This window comes from Raphanus sativus, unplaced genomic scaffold, assembly GCF_000801105.2.
Source record: "Raphanus sativus cultivar WK10039 unplaced genomic scaffold, ASM80110v3 Scaffold2424, whole genome shotgun sequence".
NCBI lineage: Eukaryota > Viridiplantae > Streptophyta > Magnoliopsida > Brassicales > Brassicaceae > Raphanus > Raphanus sativus.
The window spans coordinates 1,676-15,609 of NW_026617732.1; the positions used below are offsets into that span (position 1 = coordinate 1,676).

At 39.7% G+C, this 13,934-nt stretch overlaps 3 protein-coding genes and 1 non-coding gene across 8 annotated transcripts; 3 read left to right on the forward strand and 1 right to left on the reverse strand.

Annotated features, from left to right (window-relative positions):
* Positions 1-432: 432 nt before the first annotated feature.
* LOC108854553 (ABSCISIC ACID-INSENSITIVE 5-like protein 6) lies at positions 433-2,951 on the forward strand. 3 transcript variants are annotated; one of them, XM_018628147.2, is made up of 6 exons: positions 614-900; positions 1,044-1,849; positions 1,967-2,254; positions 2,326-2,397; positions 2,494-2,523; positions 2,641-2,951. In XM_018628147.2, exons 2-6 carry the CDS (start codon positions 1,085-1,087, stop codon positions 2,713-2,715), a joined length of 1,230 nt encoding a protein of 409 aa, XP_018483649.1. In that variant the 5' UTR covers positions 614-900; positions 1,044-1,084; the 3' UTR covers positions 2,716-2,951. The 3 variants fall into 3 exon arrangements, with proteins under 3 accessions (XP_056856187.1, XP_056856186.1, XP_018483649.1); XM_057000207.1 differs by lacking the exon at positions 614-900 and adding an exon at positions 433-572 and having other exon boundaries at positions 2,326-2,523; XM_057000206.1 differs by having other exon boundaries at positions 613-900; positions 2,326-2,523.
* An 87-nt stretch (positions 2,952-3,038) lies between these two features.
* On the reverse strand, positions 3,039-5,371 carry LOC108854552 (protein DJ-1 homolog C). Of its 3 annotated transcripts, none has more exons than XM_018628145.2 (8): positions 5,110-5,367; positions 4,810-5,010; positions 4,570-4,719; positions 4,316-4,495; positions 4,158-4,235; positions 3,779-3,979; positions 3,566-3,703; positions 3,039-3,483 (listed from the first exon to the last, which is right to left on the reverse strand). In XM_018628145.2, exons 1-8 carry the CDS (start codon positions 5,317-5,319, stop codon positions 3,256-3,258), a joined length of 1,386 nt encoding a protein of 461 aa, XP_018483647.1. In that variant the 5' UTR covers positions 5,320-5,367; the 3' UTR covers positions 3,039-3,255. The 3 variants fall into 3 exon arrangements, with proteins under 3 accessions (XP_018483647.1, XP_018483646.1, XP_056856185.1); XM_018628144.2 differs by having other exon boundaries at positions 4,146-4,235; XM_057000205.1 differs by having other exon boundaries at positions 3,275-3,483; positions 3,566-3,684; positions 4,146-4,235; positions 5,110-5,371.
* A 475-nt stretch (positions 5,372-5,846) lies between these two features.
* Positions 5,847-8,320, forward strand: LOC130494695 (methylcrotonoyl-CoA carboxylase beta chain, mitochondrial; the record flags this gene model as incomplete). The annotated part of the gene is given in 8 exon segments (XM_057000208.1): positions 5,847-6,278; positions 6,372-6,806; positions 6,871-6,961; positions 7,042-7,274; positions 7,354-7,518; positions 7,609-7,815; positions 7,909-7,965; positions 8,037-8,320. Coding segments are annotated over 8 exon segments (1,758 nt in total). The 3' UTR covers positions 8,241-8,320.
* A 154-nt stretch (positions 8,321-8,474) lies between these two features.
* TRNAR-UCU (transfer RNA arginine (anticodon UCU)) lies at positions 8,475-8,547 on the forward strand. The gene has a single exon. It is a non-coding gene; the product is annotated as a tRNA-Arg (tRNA).
* Positions 8,548-13,934: the final 5,387 nt, after the last annotated feature.

Sequence of the window (13,934 nt, forward strand, 5' to 3'; positions counted from 1 at the left end):
GATTTGAAAATAGAAATAAAAGATAGAAGACACGGAGAGGCACTTGCATTGAGAACAGAGTCAAAAGATTAGAGTCTATAATAAAATAAATTTAAGAGAAGATGACATCACATGTGAAAATCGATCAATACAGAGGGTTATAAGTTTTGTTGCTTAATTTTAATTGTTTACAAGGGCGTTGAATGCGCGCCATGTGGCTGATAAACATCATTCGTATAGGGTGCAAAAGGGAATCTAACGGCCAATAAGGATACACTTTGCGAATCACCATTCGTTGCAGTCTCTAATTATTTGAAAAAAGCAGTGTTTCTCATTGGACAACGTTGTCCAATACATTTGTTACACGCACGATCTGACGTCAAAGAGAGGGCATTGGTTATTTAAAACCATGTCGAGAATAAAATAATCTCAGAGTCCAAACAGACGGAACCCATCTTTATATACCGACGAGTGTCGCACCTTGGACACTTGTCCATCTCTCCCTCTCTCTAGTCTCAACCATCTCTCTCTCTTTGATATATACTTTCAGGTCTTTTCCTTTCTCAAAAAGGAAATAGTGAGTTTCCAAAAAGGTAATGCAAAATAAAAGCTTCCTCCTTTAATTTTCTCTCTTTGTTGGTTTGTATGACTGAGCTGCTTCATTGTTTTTTAACCATTTTAATTTAATTCATTTTTGTGTACTACTATCACTGATTGGTTTCTTGTTTCGGATTCATTGATTGGATCAGAATCATAAATTTTCCCGCCGTATATATAAGCATATAATTGGGTGTTTTTATTCTCCTCTGTTTTCACTGTTTGCTCTGCTTCTTCTTCTCAATCTTTTGTAGAGACGAAATCTAGCTTCCCATTGATAAAGTCTGATTCTTTCTTCACGGATACACTCTCTTATGAGTATTGGTATTCTAAAGATTAATACTTTACCAGTGATTTTTTAGATTCTTTCTCTGTTTCAAACTGTTTGAATGAGATCAACATTTTTTTTTTGTATGTAATGGATGTATGATTAAAATCATAACCTCTGCTTGTTTGTTCACTTGAAGGGGTCATATAGCTTGATTTGAGAAGAAACGTACGTAAGAGGATGGGATCTCGTATGAACTTTGTTGATGTTGTGAGAAATGAAGTATTTAACGCAAAGCAACCAACTTTGGGGACTGGTCTTGCATTGACCAGACAGAACTCGGTGTTCTCGTTGACCTTTGATGAGTTTCAGAACTCGTGGGGTGGTGGTGGGACTGGGATTGGCAAGGATTTTGGGTCCATGAACATGGACGAGCTCTTGAAGAACATATGGACAGCTGAGGAAAGCCACTTCATGATGAACAGCGTTGACAACAATGGGGGTTTGTCTGTTGGTGTGGGAGGAGAAACTGGTGGTTTGCAGAGACAAGGGTCAATTAACTTGCCTCGTACGATTAGTCAGAAAAGGGTTGATGATGTCTGGAAGGAGCTGATGAGGGAGGAGGATGAGACTGGAGCGAGTGGAGTTCCTCAGAGGCAACAGACCTTGGGAGAGATGACTTTGGAGGAGTTCTTGCTCAAGGCGGGTGTGGTCAGGGAAGAACCTCAGCAAGGTCAGGTGGAGAGGATTGATAACTTCGATGCTGGGTTCTATGGGTTTGGCAGTAATGCAGGTCTGGATTCAGCTCCTAATGGGTTTGGTCCTAACCAGCCTTGTGGAGCCACAGTGAGACCCAATCTGCTGACAACTCAAACTCTGCAGCCACAGAAGGTGCAGCAGCCGCAACAACTGATACAGAAGCAGGAGAGACCTTTTCCCAAACAGACCACTGTGGCGTTTTCTAACACTGTTGGTTTGGACAACCGTTCTCAACCTCCAACACAGGTGACTAAGAACCTCAAGATACAGTCAGTACAGTTTTCATGTTGAAGATTAAGCTGGTTTTGTATGTAATTATGTTTTAGTTAAACTGACATTGGTTTGCTTTTTTCGTACTGCCAGGAAGTGAAGCCTTCAATTCTTGGAGTTAGGGACAGGCCTATGAACAATAATCTTCTCCAAGCTGTTGATTTTAAAACAGGAGTTACGGTTCCAGCAGTGTCTCCTGGAAGCCAGATGTCACCTAATCTGACTCCAAAGAGTAACATGGATGCATCTCTGTTACCTGTTCCTTACATGTTTGGCCGCGGAAGAAAAACAGGCGCAGTCCTGGAGAAAGTGATTGAGAGGAGGCAAAAAAGGATGATTAAGAATAGGGAATCAGCTGCAAGATCCCGCGCTCGCAAGCAAGTGAGTGCCCATTTACTTTAAAACCACCGTTTGGTATAGTTATTTAGTTTTTCATTTCGCTGCCTGAACAGGCTTATACGTTGGAGTTGGAGGCAGAAGTTGCACAGCTGAAAGAGCTGAATGAAGAGTTGCATAGGAAACAAGTGTGCCTCGCTTCTTCCTATCTTGAGACTTTTCAATTGGGATGTATTTTTATATTTTTTTGCTGTTCTGACCAATTGATCAAATGTTTCATGCAGGTTGAAATCATGGAAAAGCAGAAAAAACAGGTACTGTCTCTTCTTTTCTCGAGTCTTGCACAATGAAGTGAAACATCACATCTTAACATAAAGACTAATCCAACAAGTTTTGATAATTAACAGAGATTGGCTCATTTGTTTTTGCAGCTTCTGGAGCCAATGCGCCAGCCATTGGGGTGCAAAAGGCAATGCCTGCGACGGACATCGACAGGTCCTTGGTAGAGAGCTTATCGCCGAAGGAACTCAACAAAGAGCCGAAGTTATAGAACACAGAATAATAGAAGCTAGCTTTGTATGTAACTTAGGCCTATGTAACAGAGATTGATGAACAACACTCTTTTGTTCTGTTTTCTTGTAGCATCTTTTGTTTTTTTTTTTGTTTTTCAAATCTTCCTGATGTAATGGATCTTCATGTTGCTTTATAGGACGTGTCAATGTCCAACATCTTTGTGACTTAACTAGAGTGGATTTATGCTTGTAACCTGCGTGGACCTTATTCCAAAGACTAATAACTACTTTTGAGACCAAATCAACAACGTACAAGAGAGTATACAAATGGAAACATCAAGTTTAGAATGAACCATATGCTGTAGTCTCCAACTGGGAATACAAAATCTTATACAAAACTAACTTAACTGGCAAAATTTCCTAGGGTTGTCTCATGAAAAATCCCTGGATAGAGATGGGTTGCTACCAAAATGCTGAACAAAAGACTTCAGTATAAGATCAGCAGTGGACTCATCCTCTAACTGTGTATCTTGATCAAGATGCCTTCAAATTCCCTCGATACTCATGCACAAGCCCTTCTGAAACACTTCTTGCTCTACCATGTCCAAACAGCTTACTAACAATAGCTAGAGAAAAATTAGTAACAGTTGCGAGCCCCAAACTTGTAATTACGTTTCCATCTATAACAACTTCTGCCCCTTGGATCATTCGGTCATTTGCACGCCCGTCTGTCTCTGAAATGTACACAACTGTTCTCTTCTCCTGCAATAGGATTCATACCGTGTACAGTGTTTGCTCATATCTAGAACAGAAAAGAACAAAAAAGAAATAATCTTCAGTTTACCCTGAGTAAACCGTGTTTATGCAGGACAGTTGATGAAGAGTTAGCAGCTCCATATATTCTCCCAGCTTCTTGTTGTTCTTTGAGTAGCTTCTTGAGATGTTTAGACTTCTGTAGACGTTCTGAGCCAGCATGGCCTCCCTAGGCCAACACATCAAAGTTATTCACCATTGTAATAAACAACAATATGGCTATAGTGATCTTTAATGTCTTTACCGGAAGAAGGATTAGATCATATGATGATTCAGCAGCTTCACCGATCAATTTGTCGGTGACAATTTTGGTTCCTTGAGATGCTGTAATCCGCAAAGATCTTTCTACTGATGCGACTGTGACATCTACTTTGGCTCTTCTAAGAACATCTGCAATTGTGACCACTTCAACCTCTTCAGAACCATTAGCTACCGGCATAAGAACCTGAATTTAGTTACATCATTAAAATCATTTTCACAGAACCTACAAGAATCAGCCAGCTAAAACAGCACTCCACAGACAATAAAAATAAAATAACCAAAAAAATAAACAGTTATCATCATATCCTCATTTCATGAGATTACATGGAAATGCATTGGTCATAGCATACATGCTGCCTTACACGAGGTGTGCGGTTTAGAGACCAGTCAACGCTATTAAACTCTTCCGTCTTAGGATTCTGGTAACCATCACGCAGAAGCTGGACAAATGGTTAGAAAAGAAGACTTGTTACATATCAAGATGGATAAAGAAAAAGAATGATCCAAGTAAGTTACATACCAGAACCTCTTCAACGGTTTTGGCTGTGGTTTCTCCAAAGAGCTGGTTAGCCAAGGAAAGAGCAAACTGAAAAGAAGTGCCTGGTCCACGGCTAGTTGTAAGCTCCCCTGAGATCTGAATGTTTGTCTTCACAGCCCAAAACGTAGGCAGCTTCCCGAAAAAAGCAGGATGTCCTGTTGTCTTGCACAATGAACTACACCAAGTTAAGAAAATGAAAATCAAATGATAAGTTACATTCCTTTTAGCTTTTATACCTTCTTTCTTGTCAAAAGTCCCCATGGAAGAAGAGTAATAGCAGGAGCCATGGATATAGCACCGTACAACCTCTTATCTTCAGCTTGTCTCTTCATGATCTTCTCCAGAGTCACACAGTCTCTTAACCTAACAGCACCAGGCATACCTCCCTTCCAACAATTTGATAATGAATCAGCCAAAAGCAGAAGATTTGTTAATGTCTTAATTCCAAAAAAAAAATGAAAAAGAGGAAACTTTACAGGCAAAGCAACAAGATCAAAAACTTGTTCGGCACATTTTGAGATTAAGACATCAGCAAGCAACTTGGTCCCTGAAGACCCTTCAACCTCTAGCTTCTGCTCCACGGAAGCAAGAGTGACCTCTGCACCAGCTCGCCGTAGAACATCAACTAACACAACAGCTTCGATCTCCTCCGTACCGTATCCAATCGGAACAAGCACCTACAAAACATGGTTTTATCAAATCCCTTTCCTCTGTTTCTCTCTAGACACTAAGCAAAGCTGTGAACTTTAGACTCTTAGAAGGTGTAAAACAGAAACCTTTTTGGAAGTAGACACGACGTCAACATCGATATATGGCGTTGTTGGTTCAGTACTTGGTGACGCTGAAGCGTTGAGTCCTAAACTTCGGGGCTTCCTTTTTGACACTGGTAAAGAAACCAAAGCAACCATCGTGGAGACAGAACACATCGAAGACATGAGCCTCCGCTCTGTTAAAGTTGGACTCAGCGAAACACCCAAAGACAACATTGACGATTGCTAATGCAGAGAGAGAGAGAGAGAGAGAGAGAGAGAGTCTTATCTACTACTCCCTCCGTTCCTGAAAGTAAGATTTTCTAGAGTTTTCACGTTTACTAAGATTACAATAAATATTTGCCAACTTTAGTTTACTATTTATGTTTTATACAATTTCCAATAACTATCAACCAATAAAATTTAATCAATTCAAATATTCATAATTAATGATCCTCAAAAGTATACAAAAGTACCTCAAAAATATACAAAAGTACCTTAAAAATATAGAAAATCTTTCTTTGTGGAACAAAAATAAAATCCAGAAAATCCTATTTTTAGGAACGGAGGGAATAGACTCTACATCTCTCTAGAAGAAAGCAAAGACGCCGAGACCAAACGCTGTCGTATCGTCGTAATGTTGGCTTTGTTTGATTGGATAAAGATTCAATTTTTATTCCTTTCCACTAAAGTGAATTTGTCACACACCACCACACTCAGATTAAGTGGCTTGCGTAATAAAGTAGTACTAAAAAAGACAATAGTCGTGAGCTTTCAGTGGTGTCTGAAGTGAGATCGGTTTCGAGAGACAGTGAGAAGACGAAAGAAAAATGTTGAGGCTTTTGGGGAGAAGGGCAGTTACAGCTTCTGAAGAGCTTACTAGTGTTCATCAATGGAGGATCCGACCCGGAACCGATTCAAAGTCCGATCCTTTTCGGATCTTCCGTGGACTACAACAAAAGGGTTTCTGCGTTGGAGTTCTCCCTGACGGAGTTGATAGAAAGTCTGAGGCTTTTTCTAGCAACTCTGTCGCCATGGAAGGGATCTTATCGGAACTTCGCTCCCACATCACAAAGGTGTTAGCTGGAGGTGGAGAGGAAGCTGTGAAAAGGAACAAAAGTAGAAACAAGCTGTTGCCTAGAGAAAGGATCGATAAGCTTCTTGATCCTGGTTCTTCCTTCTTGGAGCTCTCTCAGGTTTTGCATTCTTGACCTCATTTGCTCATTACTAGCTGCATAAGAGATTAATGTTTGAATGATAGAAGAAGAGTCTATGAATATGCTTTGAAGCTTGCAGGACATGAACTGTACGAGGAGCCATTACCATCAGGCGGCATCATCACAGGGATAGGACCAATCCATAACCATCTCTGTATGTTCATGGCGAACGATCCCACAGTCAAAGGAGGGACTTACTATCCCATAACCATCAAGAAACATCTCAGAGCACAAGAGATCGCTGCTCGGTGCAGGCTCCCTTGCATATACTTAGTCGACAGCGGCGGCGCTTACCTTCCGAAGCAGGCAGAGGTTTTCCCTGACAAGGAGAACTTCGGTAGAGTTTTCTACAACGAGTCTGTTATGTCATCACAAGGGATCCCACAGATCGCCATCGTGTTGGGCTCGTGCACTGCCGGTGGTGCTTATATCCCTGCCATGGCTGATGAGAGTGTCATGGTGAAAGGGAACGGTACCATATTTTTGGCTGGACCTCCTCTTGTCAAGGTTTATCATCTTTTTCTTAGTCTTAATTAGTTTCATGAAGCTAAAGTGAAAATATTATGAACAGGCTGCCACAGGAGAGGTGGTCTCAGCTGAGGATTTAGGAGGCGCAACGGTTCACTGTAATGTCTCTGGCGTCTCTGATTATTTTGCTCAAGGTGGTAAATATAAATCTCTTTCTGTTTGTATCATGTCTTTAAGAGTTTAGAACTAAAAGAAGCTGCTCTAATCTTTGCAGACGAGCTGCATGGACTCGCTATTGGAAGAAACATTGTCAAGAATCTTCACATGGCGGCAAAACAAGGGACGGAAGGAAGCAAAAACGTTGAGTGCAAAGAACCGCTCTACGACGTAACCGAGCTTAGGTCCATTGCTCCGGTAGACCACAAGCAGCAGTTCGATGTCCGGTCTATCATTGCTCGGATTGTTGATGGGAGTGAGTTTGACGAGTTCAAGAAACAATACGGCACTGTGAGGAAACGCTTCCGAGTCTTCTTAACCCTTTCTTCCACCATTAATTGTATCTCACTTGAACTTTTTTATTTGGTAGACGCTTGTGACAGGTTTCGCTAGAATATATGGTCAGACAGTGGGGATCATCGGGAACAATGGCATACTGTTTAATGAATCTGCACTGAAAGGAGCTCACTTCATCGAGTTATGCTCTCAGCGTAAAATCCCTCTCGTTTTTCTACAGAACATCACAGGCTTTATGGTAACTAAAAAGTGTTCTTGTTGTGTTCTAACATGATAGAGAGTGTGTCATGTGTCTTGATCTTAGCAGCTTCTTTTGCTTTATGTACAGGTGGGTTCAAGAGCTGAGGCTAATGGAATTGCAAAATCTGGAGCGAAAATGGTGATGGCAGTCTCTTGTGCTAAGGTACCAAAGATAACAATTATAACGGGTGCAAGCTTTGGTGCTGGAAACTATGCGATGTGTGGACGTGCGTTCAGTCCAGACTTCATGTTCATGTGGCCAAACGCTAGAATTGGCATCATGGGAGGTCCTCAGGTAAAAAACCAATCCGAACCGAAAATGTTTTTAAAAAAATCAAAAATGTGTTTATAATAAATCTGATCATCTTGAGGAGGAGAAACTTTGCAGGCGGCTGGTGTTTTAAGTCAGATCGAAAGAGCTACCAAGAAGAGACAAGGAATAAAGGTACTGAACTCTTCTTCTTTTTTTCTCAACATTGATGAGAGATGAGTATTTTTTTTTGGTGTGATATGCAGTGGACAGAGGAAGAGGAGGAGGTGTTCAAGAAGAAAACGGTGGATGCATATGAGAGAGAGGCAAATGCTTACTTCTCAACGGCGAGGCTTTGGGATGACGGAGTGATTGATCCATCTGATACAAGAAAGGTTTTGGGACTTTGTCTCTCTGCTGCTTCAAACCGTCCTCTAGAAGATACTCGTTTTGGTGTGTTTAGAATGTAAAAACAACTTTGAAAACATTTTACATTTTCAAATAATAAGATAACAAAGAAGTGGAAGGAAAAAAACACTTTCATATTAGCTGCTGAAACTAGCTGACAGAGGAGAAACAAGTTGTGTTCAAAAAAAAAAAGAGGAGAAACAAGTTCAACTATTGCTGGAATATGGTGGAATATGGTTCGAATTCGAATCTTGACAGTGATTAAATAAAACTTAATTGGACTGAGTACCAAAGAGGCACCCGTGGCCCAATGGATAAGGCGTCTGACTTCTAATCAGACGATTGTGGGTTCGATCCCCACCGGGTGTGTGTATTAACATAATCTCTGTTTTCCCTTTTTTTGTTGACAAAATTATCATAATCTCTTTGATAGAGGAGTAAATTTTTTTTTTGTTGACAAAACTATCAGTCTCTTTGATAGAGGAGTAATAGTGCTTCACGGATCTGATTTTGAAATTAGAAACATAAACTTCAAAATTTGATCCCAATCAACATCTTACAAAAAATAGCTAAAGAACAAAGCTGATTTTGATCGGTAAAAAAAAAAGTCTGAGTATAATAGAGAGTAAAAACAACAAAAGTTGTTAAAGAAAAAAAATCTGAGTATAATAGAAAGTAAAAACAACAAAAAATTAAAATAATGAAATTATTTTCCCAATAACTCGAAATGCGGAATTAAAATTTCATAGAATGATTTTTTTAATTGCAGTTAAGATTGTAACAGAGTTACACAGTCAACAAAAGATTATATCGTCCTCCAATAAATAAATAAAAAATTGAATGAAATGACTATTATTATTTTATCTTTAGATCATGTGTAATCTACATGATGGTTCCACATATGACTAATCATTCCTATATTTATTTTTCAAGTCTCTTAGGACGTTAATGTAGTTGTCCAAAAAAAAAACATCAATGCAGATAAGAAAAACTCTAGTAGCTTCATGATTTTCATTTTCATTTCAGTTTAGGATGGATAACAATGAGTTGAAAGAAATACATAAAATATGGAAAATATATGATTTATGTAAATAAAGCTTTTGTTTTATAAATTGGATAGAAATTCTTGAGCATAAGCTATTTTGGGAATATAACTTATAGATTGGGGAAAATAAATGTACAATAGTGGCACAACTTGAAAACCATCGAATGGCTTTTGAGTCAAGGAAAAGGAATGTACTTCCATCTACTCCTCTCTGAGCAGACTCAACAAAGCTTTGTTGAAGGCGGTTTAACTGGCATATTGGCTTCCACTAAAGAGCTCAGTAACAAAAGTTCAAAATAATGAAATTAATTTTCCAATAAGTCGAAATGCCGGAATTAAAACTTCATAGAATAATTTTCAAAATCGTTTTCCAAGAAAAGAGTGATAGTAGTTCATTTTCTCAGTAATTTAATATTTTATGAGAGATACTATTATTATCACTATAGTGTGTAAGTATCCAAAACTTTAATTTATTTTAAAATCTAAGACCGATTGAATTGAAATCAATCCATAAACTTTAATTGTAGCTAAGACTGTAACAGAGTTACACAGTCAAGAAAATAGTATACCATCATCCAATAAATAAAAAATAATTGAATGAAATGAAATGACTATTATTATTTTATTTTTAGATCATGTGTAATCTACATCATGTTCCACATATGACAAATTATTCTTATATTTATTTTTCAAGTCTCTTAGGACGTTAATGCAGTTGTCGAAGAAATGAAATTAATGCAGATAAGGAAAAACAGGTAGCTTCATGATTTTCATTTTCATTTCGGTTTAAGATGGATAACAATGAGTTGAAAGGGAATATTTTAGAGGATATTTTAGAGACATAATACAAAATGTTGATGATTTTAATATTAGTGACCATAAGAGATTACAAGATATCCATGTCAAGCTCTGAATGATCAGCTCTCGACGCTTCATGCTCACTCGCATCAACCTCATGCGCTTAATGTTCAGCATGAACTTAATTGAATTTAACTTATGGATTTATTTTCTTTTAATTTATAAGACGACTAAACTGTTGTTTTATTTATCCCAATTAATTAAATTTAAATTATTAAATCAGTGTGGTATTATCAATGCTTGTATGATCTCATCAAAAGTATATTATATAGTAGTATTTGGACATTTTATAGAATATATCAAAATCTGAGTCTCAGAGAAATGTTTAAGTGGTTTGGCCAGATTCGGCATGTGTAAAGTTACTAGTTCTTATTGTAAGGATTTAACCTTGCTTGTGCTTTATAGCTTTAGAACAAGAACGACCAAAACGTATTCTCTTTATTAGAATAAACCAAACTGAGATTTAATACAATGCTTGAAAGATGAAATCACAACTCTTTGATCTCTATCTCTCGTTAAATCTCTATTGCTCTCTTGACTGGATGATTAACTTATGAGCCTATCAAGTCCTATTTATACATGAAGAAGTTCCTAGTTTCTATTGTAAAGTAATATGGCAAATTTCCTTTACGTATTTGCCTTAACGTATTTGCCGTTTTTACTAACCGACTTCTTCTTTGTTGCATGATAATTAGAGATGGGCCAAGACAAATTAATTAAGGCCCATTAGTCTAACAAACTCCACCTTGGGCCTTTAATCACATTTGCTTCCTCTTCTCATCTTCTTCGTTATCACCGAAGACGTCTTCGAGCTCTCCTTCTCCCATGGATGATGCTGCTTGCGATGATGACGATCCCGAGCGGCGATGGCGTTAATCGAACAGATCCTTCGTCAAGGGTCTTCGACCTTCCACTCCGCCTTACCTTGTGAAGAGATTCAGCGCAACTCCTCCGTGAATCATTCTCGTGAACCCACCATCGACGTTTCCTATGCGACGGCGTCTCTCTTACTCCGATCCTTTGTCCACCGTGAAAGGAGATCGCGACTCCACCTTTCTCTAGAACTATCGGAGATAAGAGAAACTTCACCGGAAATCGGACGTCCCCTTTTCCGGTAAGTGTTCTACAATTCTTCGATTTTAGTTGTTCATCTCTTTACTTCTCCTGCCTTTATCCTGACTTGATAAAAAAAAATTAGTAACCTCTTGATGTTTCCGATCAGACTCTTCAGGCGCAAATGTATGCGTCTCTTCCTGTTGTCTCGACAACTCATGTCTCCCTTCAGCTTTCCACTTAGCTGTTTAAGACATTTCCCATGTCGTCAATCTTATCCGTCGATCCACCGAGCCTCCTGGTTACTCTTTGAGGTACTCGTCTCCCTTCAGCTCGTTACTTTGCTGTTTAAGACGTTCTCTCACATGTCATTAATCATCTTGTCTCCTGTTTTGGTTTATCTCAGCTTACTCCACCTTGAGCTGAAACCTCCTTGCCTCGCATCTTCCGTAGCAGGTAACTTCCACCTTGAGCTTCCTTGTTATCGATAAGAAGTAAAGTTTGTGCTCTAACTTTAATTACTTCTTCTTGTGCGAGGTGATCGATAACGAAGTTACCTGCCGTGCCGTTTTCTTAGGCTATTTTGAGGAGTTCACAACAGAGATCAAACTTCTGCCCGGGTAAGGCTTTAGTTAGAAAATCTGCTGGGTTTTTGCTAGTATGGATCTTAGATAGAGTAACACTGCCATCTTCAACTAGATCTCTGATGAAATGATACTTAGTGTCAACATGCTTAGTTCGCTCGTGATGAACATGATTCTTTGCTAGGGCTATAGCGCTTTGTGAATCGCAATTTATCTTGACACTTTCTTGATCAAAACCAAGTTCCTTGCATAGTCTTCTTAGCCATAAAGCTTCTTTCGCAGCCGCAGTTAGAGCCATATACTCGGCTTCGGTTGTTGAAAGAGCTACCACGTCTTGTAATCCCGACCGCCAACTTATCGTATTTCCCCAAACTTGAAACACGTAACCTGTAACAGACCTTCTTCTGTCCAGGTCTGTTGCGTAATCAGAATCGCAAAATCCCTCGATGCTGAACTTCGAACCTTTCGTAAACGTTAGACACCTTCCTGCAGCTCCCGTTAGGTACCTTAAAACCCACTTAGCAGCTGCCCAGTGTTCTCTTCCTGGTTCAGACATATATCTGCTTATTAATCCCACCGCAAAACCCAGATCCGGTCGAGAACCGACCATTGCGTACATTATACTCCCTACTGCACTTGAATAGGGAATTTCTTCCATGAACTCCCTTTCCTCTTCCTTTTGCTCTGGTCTTAAACTCCTTAGCTTGAATTGAGATGAAGTTGGTGTTACTACGGCTTTAGCATCCGTCATACCGAACATCTCCACCACCTTCCGTAAGTAACTTTCCTGCGACAATATTAGAGTTCCCTTTGCTCTATCTCGTATGATATCCATCCCTAATATTCTTGATGCTTTTCCCAAATCTTTCATCTCGAATTCCTTGCTTAAACTCTCCTTGATGTTCTTGATCTCTTGCTTATCTCCCGAGGCTATGAGCATGTCATCAACGTATAGGAGTAAGAATACAGCTTGTGCCGTCTTAACGTTCTTCATGTAGACGCACGGATCCTCCTTGCTTCTTACGAACTGTTGAGTCTTCATAAAACAATCAAACCTCTTGTTCCATCGCCTCGGAGATTGTTTTAACCCATACAAAGATTTCTTAAGCAAGCACACTTTGTTTTCATCCCCTTTCTTAACAAAACCCTCAGGTTGCTTCATAAGAATTCTTTCTTCTAGGTCCCCGTGTAAGAACGCTGTCTTTACGTCCATCTGCTCGAGCTCGTAGTCATTGTTAACCACGATTGAGAGCATGATGCGAATTGATACGTGTTTCACCACCGGAGAGAACACTTCGTTGTAATCAATTCCTTCCTGTTGTGAGAAACCTTGAGCCACCAATCTCACCTTATACCTTGGTTCTTCCACTCCCGGTATCCCCGGTTTTAACTTGAAGATCCACTTGCATCCAATAACCTTTGCATTCTCAGGTTTCTCGATCAAGATCCATGTACGATTCCGTTCGAGTGAGTCCATCTCTTCGTTAGCTCCATTCTTCCATAGCTTCCCTTTCTTACTCGTCATAGCTTCCGTGAAGGTCTTAGGTTCATCTATTTCTATCTCGTCTGCTGCTGCTAATGCATAAGCTACGAAATCCTCGTCTTCGTACTTTGATGGTGGTTTTATTTGCCTTCTAACTCGGTCCCTTGCCAGCATGTAATCATCCAAATTTGTTTCTGTTTCTGAAACAGTTACATCTTCTTCACTCCACACGTCTTCTTCTGAGCTGTTAGATGTTTCTCTTAAGATAGATCCTCCACCTTGAGCAGTTTGCTCCTCGTCGTCAACGTTTGATGGAGTCGGGCCTTCTATCAAATCTTCTTTGAACGTCACTCTTCTCGTTCGGTTTTCTTTTCTTTTATTCTCCATGCTCGCAACTTCCGCGTCTTTCTTGGCGTGTTCTGTGTGCTTGTATAACTCTTCTTCGTTAAATACCACGTTCCTACTGGTGTCGCACTTACCAGTTTCTGGCATCCACACACGGTAACCTTTAATACCGAACGGGTATCCCACAAATACTCCTTTTATGGCCCTTGGACTTGTTTTATCTTGAACCTTATGAACAAACGCGGAGCACCCGAACCTTCTAAGGTTACTTAAGTCACACTTGGTACCTGTCCATCGTTCTTCGGGTAGCTAGTAATCAATCGCTGAGTTTGGAGATCGGTTGATCACGTACGTGGCCGTTGAAGCAGCTTCGGCCCAAAACTCTTGC

Bases quoted from the DNA above. Each gene is read 5' to 3' on its own strand.
- LOC108854552 (XM_018628144.2), bottom strand. From the start codon at position 5,319: ATGTTGTCTTTGGGTGTTTCGCTGAGTCCAACTTTAACAGAGCGGAGG. The intron at 5,011-5,109 runs GTTTCTGTTTTA...CATGTTTTGTAG, and splicing joins TCGTGTCTACTTCCAAAAAG to GTGCTTGTTCCGATTGGATA. The intron at 4,236-4,315 runs GTATGTAACTTA...CCATTTGTCCAG, and splicing joins AAACCGTTGAAGAGGTTCTG to CTTCTGCGTGATGGTTACCA.
- LOC108854553 (XM_057000207.1), top strand. From the start codon at position 1,085: ATGGGATCTCGTATGAACTTTGTTGATGTTGTGAGAAATGAAGTATTT. The intron at 1,850-1,966 runs GTGACTAAGAAC...TCGTACTGCCAG, and splicing joins GTTCTCAACCTCCAACACAG to GAAGTGAAGCCTTCAATTCT. The intron at 2,255-2,325 runs GTGAGTGCCCAT...CTGCCTGAACAG, and splicing joins GATCCCGCGCTCGCAAGCAA to GCTTATACGTTGGAGTTGGA.